The sequence below is a fragment of the Rana temporaria genome, chromosome 2 (assembly GCF_905171775.1).
Source record: "Rana temporaria chromosome 2, aRanTem1.1, whole genome shotgun sequence".
Classification (NCBI taxonomy): domain Eukaryota; kingdom Metazoa; phylum Chordata; class Amphibia; order Anura; family Ranidae; genus Rana; species Rana temporaria.
This window is the reverse complement of record NC_053490.1, coordinates 403806652-403825039: the sequence shown is the minus strand read 5'-3', so window position 1 is coordinate 403825039 and position 18388 is coordinate 403806652. Positions and strand designations below refer to the sequence as shown.

The 18388-nt window shown below is 39.4% G+C and overlaps 1 protein-coding gene across 5 annotated transcripts in view; it reads left to right on the top strand.

The window, feature by feature from the left end:
• Window positions 1-18388, top strand: part of CLCN4 (chloride voltage-gated channel 4) — an 86999-nt gene that overhangs the window by 45972 nt on the left and 22639 nt on the right. For all 5 annotated transcript variants that reach the window (XM_040338136.1, XM_040338133.1, XM_040338135.1 and 2 more), the window contains 4 exons: window positions 975-1097; window positions 4528-4734; window positions 4821-4901; window positions 13049-13594. In XM_040338136.1, the coding sequence (XP_040194070.1) occupies window positions 975-1097; window positions 4528-4734; window positions 4821-4901; window positions 13049-13594 (957 nt within the window). The remainder of the gene's footprint in view (window positions 1-974; window positions 1098-4527; window positions 4735-4820; window positions 4902-13048; window positions 13595-18388) is intronic.

The window sequence follows — 18388 nt, the reverse complement described above, 5'->3', positions numbered from 1 at the left end:
ACCAAAAATAGGTAGAAGAATACGTATTGGCCTAAACTGAGGGAAAAAAAATGTTATATATGTTTTTGGGGGATATTTATTATAGCAAAAAGTAAAAAATATTGCATTTTTTTCAAAATTGTCACTCTATTTTTGTTTATAGCGCAAAAACTAAAAACTGCAAAGGTGATCAAATACCACCAAAAGAAAGCTCTATTTGTGGGGAAAAAAGGACGCCAATTTTGTTTGGGAGCCACGTCGCACGACCGCGTAATTGTCTGTTAAAGCGACACAGTGCTGAATTGTAAAAACCCCTTGGGTCATGTAGCAGCACCTTAAGTGGTTAAGCAGGCCATAGATGAGTCTTTTTTTTTTTTTTTGGTTAACCAGTGGGTTGAATGAAAGAAAAATGACTGAATTCCACTAAGCTATTGTATTCTTATAGTGGAAATACTTCCCCACCACCATAATACACTGATTAGCACTGCCGGCTATAGCCAGCAGCTCTGATCGAGTGGGGAAATCCCAACAGACTGGTTGTACAGAAGTCGATCAGCATATTGATATACAACCAGCCTGCTCATACATGGATCGAAATTCAGACAGTCTCTGCTGAACCATCTGAATTTTGATCCATTTATTTTGATCTAGCTTTAGCACAACTTTTGTATTAAACCTGGTTTTAACTGAAATTTCAATTGGGCTTTAGTGTAATTTAGTAATTCTTTAATGTTTTTAAGAATACTTGAATATTAACACAACCATTTCTGCAGAGGTTCAGCACTTTTAGTCTGAAAACCTTTACCTATTCTCATTATTACCAGCCAAAACCAGACCATACAGCACAACTATCAATAGCATTGTAATTTTCTGCTGTGTTTTTGGTGTCTTTGTTGTATGCTTTTTTTTCTGTTGCTGCTACTGTCTCCTGTTGTAATTCCGTTTTAATGGTTACTTTTGACAATAAAACTATTATTATTTTCACTGTTTTTCAGGGAGCCAGCGCATATATTTTAAATTATTTCCTCTATATTTTGTGGGCTCTGCTCTTTGCTTTCTTGGCGGTGGTTTTGGTTCGAGTCTTTGCTCCATATGCTTGTGGCTCTGGAATTCCTGAGGTAAGATCTTAATGATAACTCCTGATATTTTATGATACTCCTTGTGACCTTAGTCTTCCTCAAGGATAGAACATAATTAAGTTATTCTAAAAGATGTGTATAGATTTATCTTAAAGTGTTTTATGTCTTTTCCATGGTTGAGCAAATTTTAATCATAAACTGCAATGAATGTCAAGGAAGCCTGACATTGTAGGGCTCTTTATGAAAATTACAAGCTGTTGGTCTGAGGCCTCGTACACACGACAGAGTTTCTCGGCAGAATTCACCGAGAAACTCGGTCAAAACCGGGATTCTGCCGAGAATCTCTGTCGTCTGTACAGTTTTGGCTCGATGGAGCCGCCGAGGAACTCGACGAGAAAATAGAGAACATGTTCTCTATTTTCTCGTTGTCCTCGTTGTTCTATAGGAGAAGGCGGCCCGCCGAGCTCCTCGGCGGCTTCATCCCAAAACTCGACGAGGAACTCGACGTGCCAAGCACGTCGAGTTCCTCTGTCGTGTGTACGGGGCCTCACACATTGATCTTTGGACTCTGATACCTTCTAAATCTAAGCCATTGACCTGAGAGAACAAGCAAGCAGATCAATAGTTCTGATTTTACTTATTGGTAGGCTCCATACAAGTTCAGTGTAAGTGACTCAAAGGGTATTTAAATGTATCTAAACAAAATGACAAAACAAATTATACTGTGGCATATCAGTTTTTAGTTTGCAGTGCAAGGGAAAGCACATCCAGTGCCCAGGGCAAAGACAGCTACCTGCACACAACCCCTTCTCTCGTGGGTGGAGGACGGGATGGAGTTAATAGGGATACACACAGTGTGCTGCTCTGAAATGTGTGTAATGTTTGTGGGGGAAGGGGGCTAAAGAGTTCTATGGGAGGGAGGAGGCTAAGGGCTCGTGGGGGGTTCTGAGGAGGAGAGGGGAGGCTTTGTATCCTCTGTGTACTCACACAGTTTAGACCACCTTCTCAGTGTGGCAACTTCTCCTTCTTCCTATCTCTGGTCATGTGATATGTCCCCCTTCACTCCCCAACAGCACCACTCTGAGGCTGAGGTATGTTCTCGTCAGGCACCCGCCTCTGACAAGAGTGATGCTGCAGAACCTCCTGTCAGTGAGGTGCCAGAGAATGGAGCAGCCAAAGCTCCCAGCAAGCATCCTCGCCACATATCAATGCTACTACAGGGGCACATGCTCCTTCTGTCCTGCTTAGATGTAGTGGCTGCATTCATTTTTCCTTTTTCAGGTTTTATTTCATTTATTCACTTGTTATCTTTCCTTACTATATCTGTAGATAAGCAGTGTTGTCACCCTAGTACTGGATTGTAGAACACCTCCCCCTTCACTTTTTTCCTTTATATAAGAGAATGTATTAAGATGTCCGCAGAGATAGCTGTAAACAATGTAACCGATAGGAGTGAAGCACATGCAGAGTGTGCAAAATGTTATCAACTATCGCAAAGTATGTTTACCAGACTGAAATAGAGCATATAAGAGAAGTTAAGCCAGCCACAGACAGATCAAAATTCAGCTGGCTCAGCGGGTACCAGCCAGATTTCGATTTGTCTATGGGCAGGTTGGTTGTACTGAAATCAATCCATCGATCCAGCTAACTCAACACTGGGAAATATGGAATATTAGGGATAAGCATAAAGTGCTTATCAATAATATCAAAGTAATTTTTTTAAGATATTTTATTTACAAAATAATTATATTCATAAAATACATACTGGGGCCCATATTCACAAAGCACTTATGCCGACATATAACAAGTTACGCCGACGTAAGTGCAAATGTGCGCCGTCGTATCTGTGCGCAAGACCCACAAACAGAGATGCGCCTAAAACCAGGCTACACCCCGATGACGTATCTTTCTTATGCCGGCCTAGAGTGGGCGCACATTTAGGCTGGGAGCAAGGTGCCGCACCCATTGATTAGTCATTCAAACATGCAAATGATGGAAATACAGCGATTCACGAACCTGCGTGCGCCCGACGCAGGCTACGAGAGGTGCGCGTATGTTGTACGTCCGGCGTAAAGTTAAGCCCCATAACGGAGGTGTAACCCAGCAGCAGACATGCAAAGGTCTGCACCAGGGAACAAAAGCCGGCCAAGCCGGCGTATTTTACGTTGGACGTGTGTGTGGTTGGACGTAGGTTACGTTCATGGCGTACGCAGTGATCCGGCGTAACTTAGGCAGTTGTTCCAACGTGGTTGTGAGCATGCGCAGGGGGATGCATCCACGTCACGGCGCATGCGCAGTTCGTTAAACGTACTTGTCTGGCGCTCGGACCATCATTTGCATGGGGTCACGTCTCATTTGCATGAGTTTGCATGGGTCAAGCCCACTTCCACCTACGCCGGCCTGCGCCTTCGAAACCTACGCCACGCCGATGCAGCGTTGGGAGCACTGGCTTCCTGATTTCCATGATTGCCTCTCTGCGCTGCGTCGGCGTGGCGTACGGCGTTTGCGTTACGGCGGCGTAATGTGCGCCCAACTCTCTGTGAATCTGGGCCATACTGTATATAACATAATAAACATAACATAAAATACAAAAGCCCACACAAAAAAACATTAAAGTGGGTCTAAAGGCTCAAGGTTTTTTACCTTCATGCATTTGGCAAGAGGGAGGGGCCAGGAGCGCCAGCTGAAGAGAGGAGTATTGGGGCTGCCTAGTGCAAAATCACTACACAGAGCAGGTAAGTATATTATGTTTGTTATTTAAAAAATGCCTTTCATATCCCTTTAAATTCAAAAAGTGAAGATTTGCTATGTTGTAGGCAACATTTGCACCTGTAATTATGCCTGAGCAGCACACTGAAATATTATTTGCATTTTGGCTCAAATTCCTTATGAAATATAAGAGTAAATTTCCTGGTGTTTCATAACTGTATATCTGTCATGTGAGACCTAAGGCACTGCTACCTTGAACCAAGATAGCCACCTACACACAGAAATAATGCAGAATAAGGCATGGTAAGCCAGTAATGGGCTGAAAAATCACCATCCAAAATAATAGCATTTCCTTGTATTTCCTCCTATTAGTCAGTAATTCTTCTGGTTACAAATACTTTGCCAACCCACCTAAGCAGAGAATTTTTTTAAGCTTTGAATATCATGAATTCAGGATTCTTGCATTAACATCAAAGAAGAAACACATTCTTTAACCATGGAGGGAGTCCTATAGTGTCTGGGTAATCTAAGAAGTCTCATAAGGCTTTAGGAGTGATATATGATTGCAATTTGTTCAAAAACTTGAATAATAACATTAATATGAAAATATGAAATAAAGGTGCCAAGATCCAACTCTCTGAAAATCTGCCACCGATATAAGTACACTATATGCCTATACTAATGCTGAACATTTTTATTTTTTACTTGCCAAAAGATCCAAACCTCTTTCTTATGGGTTTCACTTTTTATTTGCATCTAGATAAAGACCATTCTGAGTGGCTTCATAATAAGAGGATACCTAGGAAAGTGGACGCTGTTAATAAAAACAGTAACATTAGTTCTCGTTGTGTCCTCTGGCTTAAGTCTTGGAAAGGAAGGACCATCAGTTCATGTAGCCTGTTGTTGTGGCAACTTTTTCTGCAGCTTGTACTCCAAGTACAGCAAAAATGAAGGAAAAAGGAGAGAAGTAAGTTGATTTATAAAAGGAAAAATGTGAATTCATTATCCCCTATGAAAGTTCTGTCTTAACCTGGTGATATATTTGTGTCACAGGTGCTTTCGGCTGCAGCTGCAGTAGGAGTCTCTGTTGCTTTTGGAGCTCCAATTGGCGGTGTTCTTTTCAGTTTGGAAGAGGTACTGTGCATTTCTCTTAACTGTTATTGTTCTGTAAATTGAAACTGATGGTGCTGACGTCAATGAAAAATTCCAAGCCATTGTGTTTCTGCTTGCCTTGAATATTTAAACATTATTAAGGCAGAACTAAGTTTGTGTGTGTGTGTGTGTGTGTACTGTATATATATATACAGTGGGTAAAATAAGTATTGAACACGTCACCATTTTTCTAGGAAAATATATTTCTAAAGGTGATTTTGCCATGAAATTCACCACATGTAACAACCCATGCAGTCCATACATACAAAGAAATTTTGTAAATACTGCACTGTCCACTAACAAAAAACAGCAGCTAGCACAACCTATGACAATAGCAAAAAAAAAAAGAATAAATCCAAGAAAGTGCAGTGCTAAGTTGAAAAAGGTCCTGGGTTGGACTGTATAATAACTAGTGTTTAAACCCTTAACGCATAAAAACATACAAAGAAACCAAAAAAAGTTCAAAAATGAAGTTATGTGTAATAAAATGGAATGACACAGGGAAAAAGTATTGAACACGCTAACTAAAATGTATTTAATATTTCGTACAAAATCCTTTGTTGGTAATGGCAGCTTCAAGACGCCACCTGTATGGAGAAACTAGTCGCATGGATTGCTCAGGTATGATTTTGGTCCATTCTTTCGCACAACAGTCTTCAAATCTTGAAGTTTCTGTGGGCCTCTTCTATGAACTCTGACCTTTAGTTCTTTCCAGAGATTTTCTATTGGATTCAAGTCAGGTGATTGGCTGGGGCATTCTAGCGGCTTTATTTTCTTTCTTTGAACCCAATTGAGCGTTTCCTTGGCTTTGGGTTTGGGATCATTCTCTTGCTGAAATGTCCACCCTTGTTTCATATTCGTCATCCTGGTAGATGGCAGCAGATGTTTATCAAGAATGTCTTGGTACATTTTTCCATTCACCCTTCCTTCAATAACATGAAGTTTGCCAGTACCGTATGCCGAAAAACCGCCTCACCCCATGATGTTCCCACCTCCAAACTTCACTGTTGGTATGGGGGTGTTTTTGGGGTGATGTGCAGCGTCATTTGACCTCCAAACATGGTGTGTATTATGGCATCCAAAGGGTTCAATTTTGATCAGACTATATTCTCCTAGTATTTTACAGGCTTTTCGAAATGTTGTGCAGCAAACTTTAAACGAGCTTCAACTTTTAATTATTATTCCTTCAGCAATGAGTCTTGCGTGGTGAGCGTGCATACAGGCCATGGAGGTTAAATGCATTACCTATTGTTTTCTTAAAAAAAAATCATACCTGCTAATTCCAGGTCTTTCTGAAGCTCTCCACAAGTGGTCCTTGGCTCTTAGACAATACTCCTGATTCTTTTCACTCCCCTTTCAGAAACCTTGTGAGGAGCCCCTAGTCGTGGCCCGTTTATGGTAAAATAATGTTCTTTCTATGTCTGGATTATGGCCCCAACAGTGCTCACTGGAACATTCAGAAGTTTAGAAATCCTTCTGTAAACAATGTCATCAGTATGTTTTTATACAATAGGGTTCAGAATGTCTTGAGAGCATTCTTTGCTTTTACCTATCATGAGATGTTTACCCATTATGTTTTTGTGTGACACCTTGGTAATAAGACACCTTTTTATAGGCCATGAGTTGAGACTGAACCAGCTGATATTAATTTGCACTGACAAGGGGATGGATTGCTTTCTAGTTACTGATAGATTTCAGCTGGTGCCTTGGCTTTCCATGCCTTTTTGTACTTCCCGTTCTTTATGTTCAATACTTTTTCTCTGTGTCATTACATTTTATTACACATAACTTAATTTTTGAACTTATTTTTGGGGATTTTTGTGTATGGATTGCATGGGTTGTTACCGACATGTGGTGAACATTTTATGTCAATAGCACCTTTAGAAATATATTTATTTGGAAAAATGGTGACGTGTTTAACCTCCCTGGCGGTATGATTCTTTCAGAAAAAACATGCTGAAAGCGGTACCATTATTTGCAAGGAAATTTGGCGTTTTATATTGTAGGTCTGTAATTTTTAGAAATAACTCACTTAAATCTGACCAAACAAGATTCTAATAGGCATCCCGGGTATGACATTTTTAAAAAAAACAAAATTATAAATTATAATATAATAAATAATTATAAATAATTATAACAAATAATAATATAATTATAATAAAAATTATTCAATAATGTAATCAAATCAAAATCACTGAAATTTGCTCAGTTGCAGAATTGTTGCTGTCATTTTTTTTTTTTTTTTATGACGAATTTCCCCACAAATCGCTATCGCACAATTCTGCAAGTGATTATAATTTATTATCGCTGTTTTTTAGCTGATCTAAAACTATTTTTGACATAAAGGGACACTTTTGGTTGCTATGGACAATCTACAGTTTGCAGGGAGAAAGAAACGTTTTTATTATATAAAATGACATGCATGACACAGGACAGACCACTAGGGACAAGGGGGGTGTGTTTTTTTTACATACAGTACTGTAATCTATAAGATTACAGTATACTGTATGTAAAGTGTTTGTTTACTTTTTTGAATTTGGCGCCGTTCTCCGTCCCCGTGCGTCGTAACGTCGCAGGGAACGGAGATCGGCGTCACACAGAGGCACTGTGTGAATCGAGCGAGGTCCCGCTCGCTCACACAGCGCGGTGGCATCGCTGGATCCAGGGACAAGGTAAGTAAAACATGCCTGTGGATCTAGCGAGGCAAGCCCGAGTCTGACTCGGGGTCACCGCTCACAGCAGGAAAATCTAACCCCGAGTCAGACTCGGGAATACCGCCAGGCAGGTTAATACATATTTTACCCACTTTATTTGGAACATTAATAGTACCAGTTGCTTTCCTTTTCCTAGGAACTCAGCAATTACACACACTAAAAGAGCTCCAAGTAAAATGTTGCTAATACTAAAAGACCACTGATCGGTCAATAACCTCTGAGAAACATTTAAGAAAACAAAACATTTAGTTTACTGTTTGTTCAGCTGTGAATTGGTAATCATGGTTTTCTAGCACTTGTTTGCATTGCAGAATTAGAAGACCTCTGCACTTCTACATTGGAGGTAAATGACTATATATCACGAGCAGCAGTAAACTAATGGTTACTCAGTGGGGACATTAGAATCTTATGAGAGGGACTTATGAAACAGAGAGCTGCAGCAGATGTAAAATATGTAAACTGTAAAATATATAACAGATGGAAGGTAAAGATTGGAAACAAAGGTGTATGGAAAGTCATTGACCACACAATAGCCATAAACCAAAGAACAACAATGCAGAAGACCTGCACAACACTTGTGATTTTGCTCACATTAGTCATCTTTCTACTCAACATTTACTTTTGAGCACTCAGATGTCATAAGGATATAAAGCAGTTAGGGATGAGCTCAGGCGTGTTCGCACACTCCATGTGCAGAGCATGCCAGGAAGTCGGCACTGCGCTGAGCTAATCACAGGCAGTGAGACATTTCCCGATCTCTGCAGCCACGCATCGGGACAATGTCTCCCTGCCAGTGATAAGCGCAGTGCTGTGCAGACTTCCTGGCAGGCTCTGCACGTGAAGTGTGTGAACACGCCCGAGATCATCACTAAAAGCAGTATAGTGATGCTGCCACTTATATCAGGGTAACTGATGTGGCCAATGCAAGGATTATTAGGATGACAGGGTGCTTTTGTCCTCAGAAGTAGTATTGTTTGCATTTTAAAGGGTAATTCTACTTTTGCAGTAAATTTTGCGAAAACTCCACTATATGTTTGCTATGTGATCGCATTCACACAGAACACCTAAAATAATAATTTTTAAAAAAATATTTCTTACCTTTTAGGCCTTGTACAGACGAGCGAACATGTCCGATGAAAACGGTCCACGGACCGTTTTCATCGGACATGTCCGCTCGGAGATTTCGGTCTGATGGTTGTACACACCATCAAACCAAAATCCCTGCGGACAGACATCGCGGTGACATGGCGGTGACGTTGACGCCGCCACGTCCGCAAACCCGGAAGTTCAATGCTTCCACGCATGCGTCGAATCACTTCGACGCCATGCGCGGCTTCTCGGGCCAGCGGACATGTCCGATGAGTCGTACTGACCATCGGACATGTCCGACGAACAGGCTTCCAGCGGACAAGTTTCTTAGCATGCTAAGAAACTTTTGCCCGCTGGAAACCTGTCCGCTAGGCCGGGAAAATGTCCGGTCGGCCCTACACACGATAGAACATGTCTGCGGAAACTGGTCCGACGCACCAGTTTCAGCAGACATGTTCGGTCGTGTGTACGCGGCCTTAGAGTTTTCTAAGGAGAAGGTATCATGGCTGATTCAAAAAATTATTGGAGACTCTTAAGCCTCATATACATTATGAGAATATCGGAGGAATGATTGCCTGTTTTTCTTTGCATGCTAGTCTCATATAGTCTCATATAGAAAATGAAGAGGTTACTAAAGCTATGAAAATTCTCGTAGAACAGAATGCAACTTCGGAAGTGATGTAATGTGTTGTGTTGTATTGTAATATATTCCTTTCGTTGCCGAGCCTGTGTGGTCTTGGTCTTCAGATTTTTTTTGAATACTGTACTTATTAAACGAAAATCGTACGAGAATTTTTTTGTGTATTGTATCTTCAATGTATTTTTCATCCAATTTTCATCCAATTTTCTGATCGTGTGTACTAGGCATAATGGCCCCTACACACAATCAGAAAATACAGCTTTCAAAGCAATGGTACGATAATCTGATCATTAGTACACAGCTTTCGAGAGCCGATCACGACAAATGACGCAAAATTATCTAATGGGACAAGCACGAAAACTTATCACGTACAGTATGATAACAGATCGTAGAAATTTTCGTTTCATTAGTACAGCTGTCGTTCAAAAATACAGTACAAATATACTACAACACATTACATCACTTCCAAATTTTTATTCTACCATACGAGAATTTTTGTAACTTTAGTAAACTCTTCATTTTTAATATGAGACTAGCATGCAAAAACAAAACAGACGATCATTTGTCCGAATATCTCATTGTGTGGCTACCTATCATTAACATACAATGCAGGAAGGTGGTTTCTAAATTTTTAAACCTTTATTAGGACAATCAATCAAAACAATTTTACAGCTGATAATGAAGAACTGTGAGCACAGTACAGACAGGGTGAATTATGTTAAACATTACTCCACAGCCCCCTCCTTAACATTATAAAGCAGGAAGAGCATGTAATGTTAAAAGTTAATAGGAACATGTAACAAATATAAAGTAGATGTTATCCCAATTTGGCTGCAAAAGTCGAAATACACTTTAAATCTTACTGTTTGTCAGCACAGGAAGTTACAAGTATGCAGTACAAGGAAAGGTCTTTAAGCCTTTGGCCTTGGACCTTAATGCTTATTGTATAAAAGACAGCGGAATATATATAAAAAAAAAATTAAGTTATATGGAATGTTTTTGACATTGACATTTTATTGCTGGCATTTTAATTTCTGTTTGACATTGTGGCATCTATAATCTGATATCATATTTTTAGCAACACAGATTGTGGACTGTGTTTCTAAAATCAAAAATGTTTAGAATCCCTTTAAAAAAATGTTGTTGCTAAGTGTGTCCCTGCAAAGGAGTTACCAACTTATTTTTGACCTTGCGACCATTGCAGCTGGGACTGTAAGTGAGGAAACATCCAAAATGTTAAGCTGTCAGGTCAGGAATAGAGGGGAAATCTTCCAATGGACACTTATTTTGGTAACCACTGTCAAAGAAGGGATTTACATCACTTTTGAGAGTTTTCTTCTTACTTTCTGTTGTATCTACAGGACCTGACGTTAAGGGAATTTATTTTTTTAAATTCTTTAGGATAGGTAAAAAAAAAATTAAAACTCACAGTTGCTTTTACAATTTCTTCCTCTATCCAGGGCCGTCTTTAACGCAAGGCAAAAGGGGCAGCTGCCCTGAGCCCATTCAATGTTCTGGGGCCCAAAGCAGCTTCTCTTGAGCCCACACTGCCCGCAAATAGTTGATAAGTGGATTCGGGAGGGCCCAAGAAAATGTTTGCCCAGGGTCCAATCAATATTAAAGATGGCCCTGACTTTATCCAAAATGAAAAATGGTTTACCTTTAGATATATTTTAAAATAAGTAATTCCAAAACTGGCTCTTAAACTTTGACATCTCAGTTTTTAGTAGACCATTGTGAGTTTATTCACACAGTGGCTATTCAAAACTCACTGCAATTTTAGAAAAAAAAGTCTCCCAGAAATCAGTTTATTTTTTTATCTCCACAAGTTTTTTCATCTGCCATTTGATGACCTATACTTAGTGGTGTAGGTCAGATGACCACATGGCTCACTGTAAAGCTGGTTGAGATACAGGTGATACTCAAAAAATTTGAAGATTGTGCAAAAGTTCATTTATTTCACAAATGCAACTTAAAAGGTGAAATTAATATATGAGATCGACTCATTACATGCAAAGCAAGATAGTTCAAGACGTGATTTGTCATAATTGTAATGATTATGGCTTACAGCTCATGAAAATCCCAAATCCACAATCTCCGAAAATTTGAATATTGTGAAAAGGTGCAATAATCTAGGCTCAAAGTGTCCCACTCTAATCAGCTAATTAAGCCATAACACCTGCAAAGGGTTCCTGAGCCTTTGAATGATCTCTCAGTCTGGTTCAGTAGGAATCACAATCATGGCAAAGACTGCTGACCTGACAGTTATGCAGAAAACCATCATTGACACCCTCCATAAGGAGGGAAAGCCTCAAAAGGTAATTGCAAAAGAGTTGGATGTTCCCAAAGTGCTGGATCAAAGCACATTAATAGAAAGTTATGTAGAAGGGAAAAGTGTGGAAGAAAAATGTGCACAAGCAACAGGGATGACCACAGCCTGGAGAGGATTGTCAGGAAAAGGCTATTCAAAAGTGTTGGGGATTTTCACAATGAGTGGACTGAGGCTGGAGTGCATCAAGAGCAACCACACACAGACGGATCCCAGACATGGGCTTCAAATGTCATATTCCTTTTGTCAAGCCACTCCTGAACAACAAACAAAGTCTGAAGCGTCTTACCTGGGCTAAAGAAAAACACACCTGGTCTGTTGCTCAGTGGTCCAAAGTCCTCTTTTCTGATGAGAGCAAATTTTGCATCTCATTTGGAAACCAAGGACCCAGAGTATGGAGGAAGAATGGAGAGGCACACACTGCAAGATGCTTGAAGTCCAGTGGGAATTTTCCACAGTCTGTGTTAATTTGGGGAGCCATGTCATCTGCTGGTGTTGGTCCACTGTGCTTCATTAAGCTCTATGGGGATGCTGACTTCATTTTCCAGCAGGACTTGGCACCTGCCCACACTGCCAAAAGCACAAAAACCTGGTTCAATGACCGGGGGATTACTGTGCTTGATTGGCTAGCAAACTCGCCTGACCTGAACCCCATAACCAAGAGAAAGATGAGAGACATGAGACCGAACAATGCAGAAGAGCTGAAGGCCGCTATTGAAGCATCCTGGTCTTCCATAACACCTCAGCAGTGCCACAGGCTGATCACTTCCATGCCACGCCGCATTGAGGCAGTAGTTGCTGCAAAAGGGGCCCAAACCAAGTACTAAGTACATATGCCCAAACCAAGTACTAAGTACATATGCATGCTTATACTTTTCAGAGGTCCGATATTGTTCTATGTACAATCCTTGTTTTATTGATTGCATGTAATATTCAAATTTTCTGAGATTGTGGATTTGGGGTTTTCATGAGCTGTAAGCCATAATCATCACAATTATGACAAATCACGGCTTGAACTATCTTGCTCTGCATGTAATGAGTCTATGTCATATATTAGTTTCACCTTTGAAGTTGCATTAGTGAAATAAATGAACTTTTGCACGATATCCACATTTTTCGCATATCACCTGTATAGTATAGCGGCAGCTGAGGGTGGCAATCTTTTTTAAGAAGATGATTGCTTTTTTTGTCCACCAGTTTGTGCTGAAAACCATGTTATCTAAAACAACTTTTTCTGCTTTTAATGGAGAAAAGTTCATATACAGTAAGTAACAGTGTAACACTGAGGGAATGTTCAATGTATCTCTAAACTTTTAAGAATAGGATTTTAACAATTTTCTTTTTTTTTCTTTTTTAGGTCAGTTACTATTTTCCTTTAAAGACACTGTGGCGTTCTTTTTTTGCTGCCCTTGTTGCTGCTTTTACGCTGAGATCTATAAACCCATTTGGCAACAGTCGCTTAGTTCTGTTCTATGTGGAATATCATACACCATGGTACATGATGGAACTGATTCCATTCATCCTTCTTGGTGTCTTTGGAGGGCTTTGGGGAACACTTTTCATCCGTTGCAACATTGCTTGGTGCCGTCGGCGCAAGACCACCAGCCTTGGCAAGTATCCAGTACTGGAAGTCATTGTGGTCACTGCAATCACAGCCATTATTGCTTACCCAAATCCATACACTCGGAGGAGCACAAGTGAGCTGATCTCAGAGCTGTTTAATGACTGCAGAGCTCTGGAGTCTTCTCAACTCTGTGATTACATCAATGATATCAACATGACCAGACCAGTGGATGACATTCCAGACAGACCAGCTGGTCCAGGGGTCTACACTGCAATGTGGCAGTTGGCATTAGCTCTTGTGTTTAAAATCATCATTACTATATTCACATTTGGTATGAAGGTAAGCCCACTATTCTATTATATATTTTTTTTTTATAATTATTATTATTATTATTATTATTATTATTATTATTATTATCATCTTTATCAGTTAAAATGGAAATATCTCTGATTATTGGGACTCCTCAGTTTAGTAATTTAGATCAATAATGTCTTTGATTTTGTGTGCATATTTTTAATGCAGAGAATATTTTTGATGCGAGTTACCAGTGCTGTTTAGAAGAAGCCAAAAATATTATGCCCTGCAGAAAAGTAAATGGGATTTCAATTTTAAAAAGAACCTATGAATGATTAATACATTTCTGACATTTTACAATTTGTAGCGGAAGAATAAAAAGGAAAAAACTGTACATTTTATTATTAAAAGGTAGTCCTTGAGTTCCAGGCAATTCTCTTTGTCTGGGTACAGTTTCTCAAGGTCTTTTAATAACAAAGAATTACAAAAATTCATGTTCGAGAATTATGCAGATCTGGTGCCGTTTTGAATTGCTGCTATACATTTCCTTTAAATACAGTATGTATTGGATATACATGCAACTATGCTTATATAGAAGTATTACTATGTGGAATAAATGGGCAGGCTGGATGGACTACTCGGTCTGTTCTCAATATTCTATAATTTTATGACTATTCCTGTGCCTAATCCTAAACTGTATCCTTGTTAGCTCAGATGTTTCTTTTATAATATGTGTTTCTTGGTTTAAATTGATCAATTATTCAGCCTGCTTTTCTCATCTAGAACATGTTCTCCTTTATGTTAGCCTGTAGACTTGTTACAGGTGTCTTTCCTGGTTTCATGAATATTTACCACTTGTTTTAATAAGAAGGACCACCAAGAGACTCAGCTGCAGCAAATCACATGGGAGCACTTTTCTAAATATTTAAATATCTACCATTAATAAAATAACAATCCCTTGTGATACAAGTATGTCTTTGATAGAAGTTTCAAGTATAAATATCCTCTGGTTGTCGGCGAAGTACTGAACACTGCAGAGCAGTTTTGGTCTACCTGATCTGTTTTGTGTAGTGTGAAGTGAAATGTGTTTTTATCAAAGTCCTCCACAAGTGTGTCTATACTTTACACTGAGTCCTTTGTTAAATTATTATAATATGTAAATGAACACAGGACTATCTAATAACATTAGCTAGTTGCATACATAGGGTACTAGTATGTTAATTTAACCACAGAATGTCCGTTATATCGTTTGCTTTGAATCACTGGTTGTCCATCTGGCATTTTTAGATGCACACACCCTAAAATAATATTTTTCTTAAAATGTTTTAGTGGAGAATTAATTCAGCATATTTTCAATGGAATATTATAGACATTAGTTAAAAAATAATAGCAAACCTATTCAAGATCATTTGTCCTTTAATGTGTTCTTTTACTTAAAGGGTAGCTATACTTTTATTAAAGGAGAACATTACGTTTTGCTTTAATTACACTTACTTCTGTGCTTTGCAAATAAAACACGTGGGAAAGGGCTAGTAGTGCACCTTGAATGCATGAATAAATGCATCTTCATCTTAAAATAAATGACATTGCAGCATATAATTTTGAATAACACTCTAACGCACCTAGCCAATACACCACAATGTAAATAAAAAAGTGTGCTGTCCCTTTAAGTGAAGACCAATCTACAAACCAACACACATGACTGAAACATTGCACATCAGTGCACATAAAAAAAAAACATATACATGTAGAAATCAATGAAACAAATACATTCATATACAGTAAAACCTTGGTTTGAGAGTAACTTGGTTTGAGAGCGTTAATATACAAGCGATGTCTTGATATACAAGTAGCTTCATGTCACAACTGAGTATAAAAGAGAAGAGAGGCGCCTTTAAGTGTAGTAATATGGTTACATTTAATGAAGGTACAACATTTAGAAACATATTGCTACACATAGAGGCACCTCTCTTCTCTTTTATACTCTGTAGCTCCTGCTGGATTTTGCTTTTAATCCCCTTGTGAAGGCTTCCATTTGCGGATGGACATCTTATGGTTACACAAACTATCGCATTGCTATAATCTTTTTATATGGACTATAAACTGAAGGAGCTATGAAAAAATGGTTGTGGAACAAATCATCTGAGTTTTCATTATTTCTTATGGGAAAATGTAATGGGTTTTAGCCCACTGTAATGTATATATGTGAATTATTTAGGTCACCGCCTTGTATAGGGCATCACAAACAGACCCACATTTCCTAGCACACTTACCAGCTATGTATGACCACACTCCTTTAACTTTAATGTGCAATCAAATCCATGCGCAACATAAAGTGCATCGTAATAATAATAATACATAGTCCACTCCAAACTTGTGTACTTGTGAACATTGACAATAAAGTGATCCTCCTCTGCACCCACAGTGCACACACCGCACTCACCAGAACCTGTTGACCTCTTGGTTACAAAAAGTCAAAAAGCACTTTACACAATGGTCAGCCTCTTCTCCTTGGGTGGAATATGGTCTGCAAATACTTTCCAGGTTCTTCCCTGGGTCCTCTTACCGCTATGCCTCTATGTACCTCTATGTCATTAAAGTGCCTCTGTGTCTTTAAGAACCTCAGTGGCAATCCATTAACAAATTAAAAAAAAGATAGGGAAGCCCCTAATAGAGTAGTATTATTTACTTGGTGACCAAAAAGCTAACATTGCACTAACCTACATAAAAGATGTAGAGCAGGAAGTATAAACTAAGAACGCTGAAGTTAAAGTGCATGTTAAGTTTACCAGAAGCTCCGCTCCCTCAAATGCACACTGCCTGTGACCATATGCAAGAACCCCAGCAGGGGGTTCCCACAATTACCTGGGAGGGGCAGCTCCATTGAAAACAAAGGGAGATTGCTGGCTCTCACATGCAGAGGTATCCTACTTTTTTCTGCACAGCTAAACGCAGCACACATTTTCGCAGTTAGGCGTAGCATGTGTATGGGCCCATTGATTACTATAGCGCTGCATTTAGATGTGCACAAAACTTTGTGCAATGTGCATGAAATCGCAGCATTTTTTCTGTTTGTGTGAATGAGTCCTTACAGTCTCTCTACCCTGATGCTGCTGATGAGTTTGGAGGATCAGCTTCATTCTGACTGTTATTCTCTGTAAATCACCCCGGTGCAGCCGCCACCTAATTTTTGATAGCTTGTATGAGACCACACTGTACTAGACAGCACGTCCCAATCCTTGACCTCTATTGTAGCAGCAGTGCAGCTTGGTCAAGAACACTTGAATAAAACATATTCTCAACTTCTGTTTGGATGTTGATCATTGGCACACATGCATATAGCAAAGCCTTACTGCCTCTTCTTCCTTCTATACATGGCACCACAGGTGGCCAATGTCTAGATGAATGTAGCTACTTATACTATTTATGCTTAAAAATACAATTCATTTTCTTTTAATGAACATAAATAAAATAATTCAATGAAACTAAGAAAAAAATATTATATATACTTTTCACTTATCTAGTGCTGCACTGCTCTCAAAATTGCATGCATAAATATCATAAATAATGTAAATCCCACATAAACAATATTATTCATTTACATATAAATGTTACCATAAATCCAGTGCAGTGTAGCACCCTCCTAGTTAGGTTGCTAGGGAAATTTCATTTTTGGCTTAAGCCTAGCACACACAGGTCAAATGCTGAGCGACACCGGCCGGATCAATAAAAAACAGCCTTTATGATGGCTTCTGTCGGACAAGAATGCGGGAAGACCAGCAGCCGACTGGCTCCTGATCAGCGCTCTCAGCCAATGGCTAAGGCGGGGCGCTTTCACCCTCTCAGACCACAATGGCTCAGCGGTGTAGATCCATGTACTAAAATCGGATTGTTAGTACAGCGGCTCCGACTTTTTTTTTTAAACTATGTACTAGGCTTTACTCCAGAGGAGTTAGATTGCATGCATTGGCCTGTTATGGTCTGTTATGGCTTCACAGGCTGTGGGATTGATTGTTTAGCCCAGGCTTTGTCGAGAAACTTCCAGAGCTTAATTTCAATAAAGTTTAAAAAGACATCCCTTAGACTGATTACTGAGCCAGAGTGAATGAACTGTTGCTGTATACCTGGCTGCCCCTGCACTGTCAGGTAAAGAACCTTTTCTAAATTCAGCGGCCCTTTCTGGGGGGAAGCGCTACATAAGCATAACAGTCACAGAACACCAACAATGTTCAAAAAAAGGTCAAAGCCTAAAGAGACTGTGTCCATACCCCTATTCCAGTGATAATAGATAGTGTCCACACATGATATCCATACTCCAGTGATCAAAACATTGTCCATGCAGTCTCCCAACCCCACTGATTCAATATACTGATTCTTCCCAAACTGTATCCTCCATCCATGAATTACATCACATTACAAGTGAACAAAAAACAAACCTAGTGTGATCCCTCCCCCATTGGACTCACACGCACCTTCCATATATAACCTATACAGTACTGACATATATCAGATTGGGTATACAGGGTTCAGGTCCAAATTCCAGCTATACCAGTTGACAAACCTTCCAAGGCACATTTCACAAACATTCAGATAGAAGGAACATCTCACATAGCATAAATAAATAAAATTCCACTTACAGTGTTTCTATACACAGGTACATAAATACTTTCAATAATTAACTCTTTGTTCCGTTCCATGACACTGGTCAATACCTCTTTATTTGGGGGCACAGTAAACCACAGTCACATAACTATAATATAGTACTTGGTATTCTTTTTGTTGGGAAGATTAAAAATGTCTGTCAAGTTGTTTCACCTCACTTTCTGACGCTGTGACAGC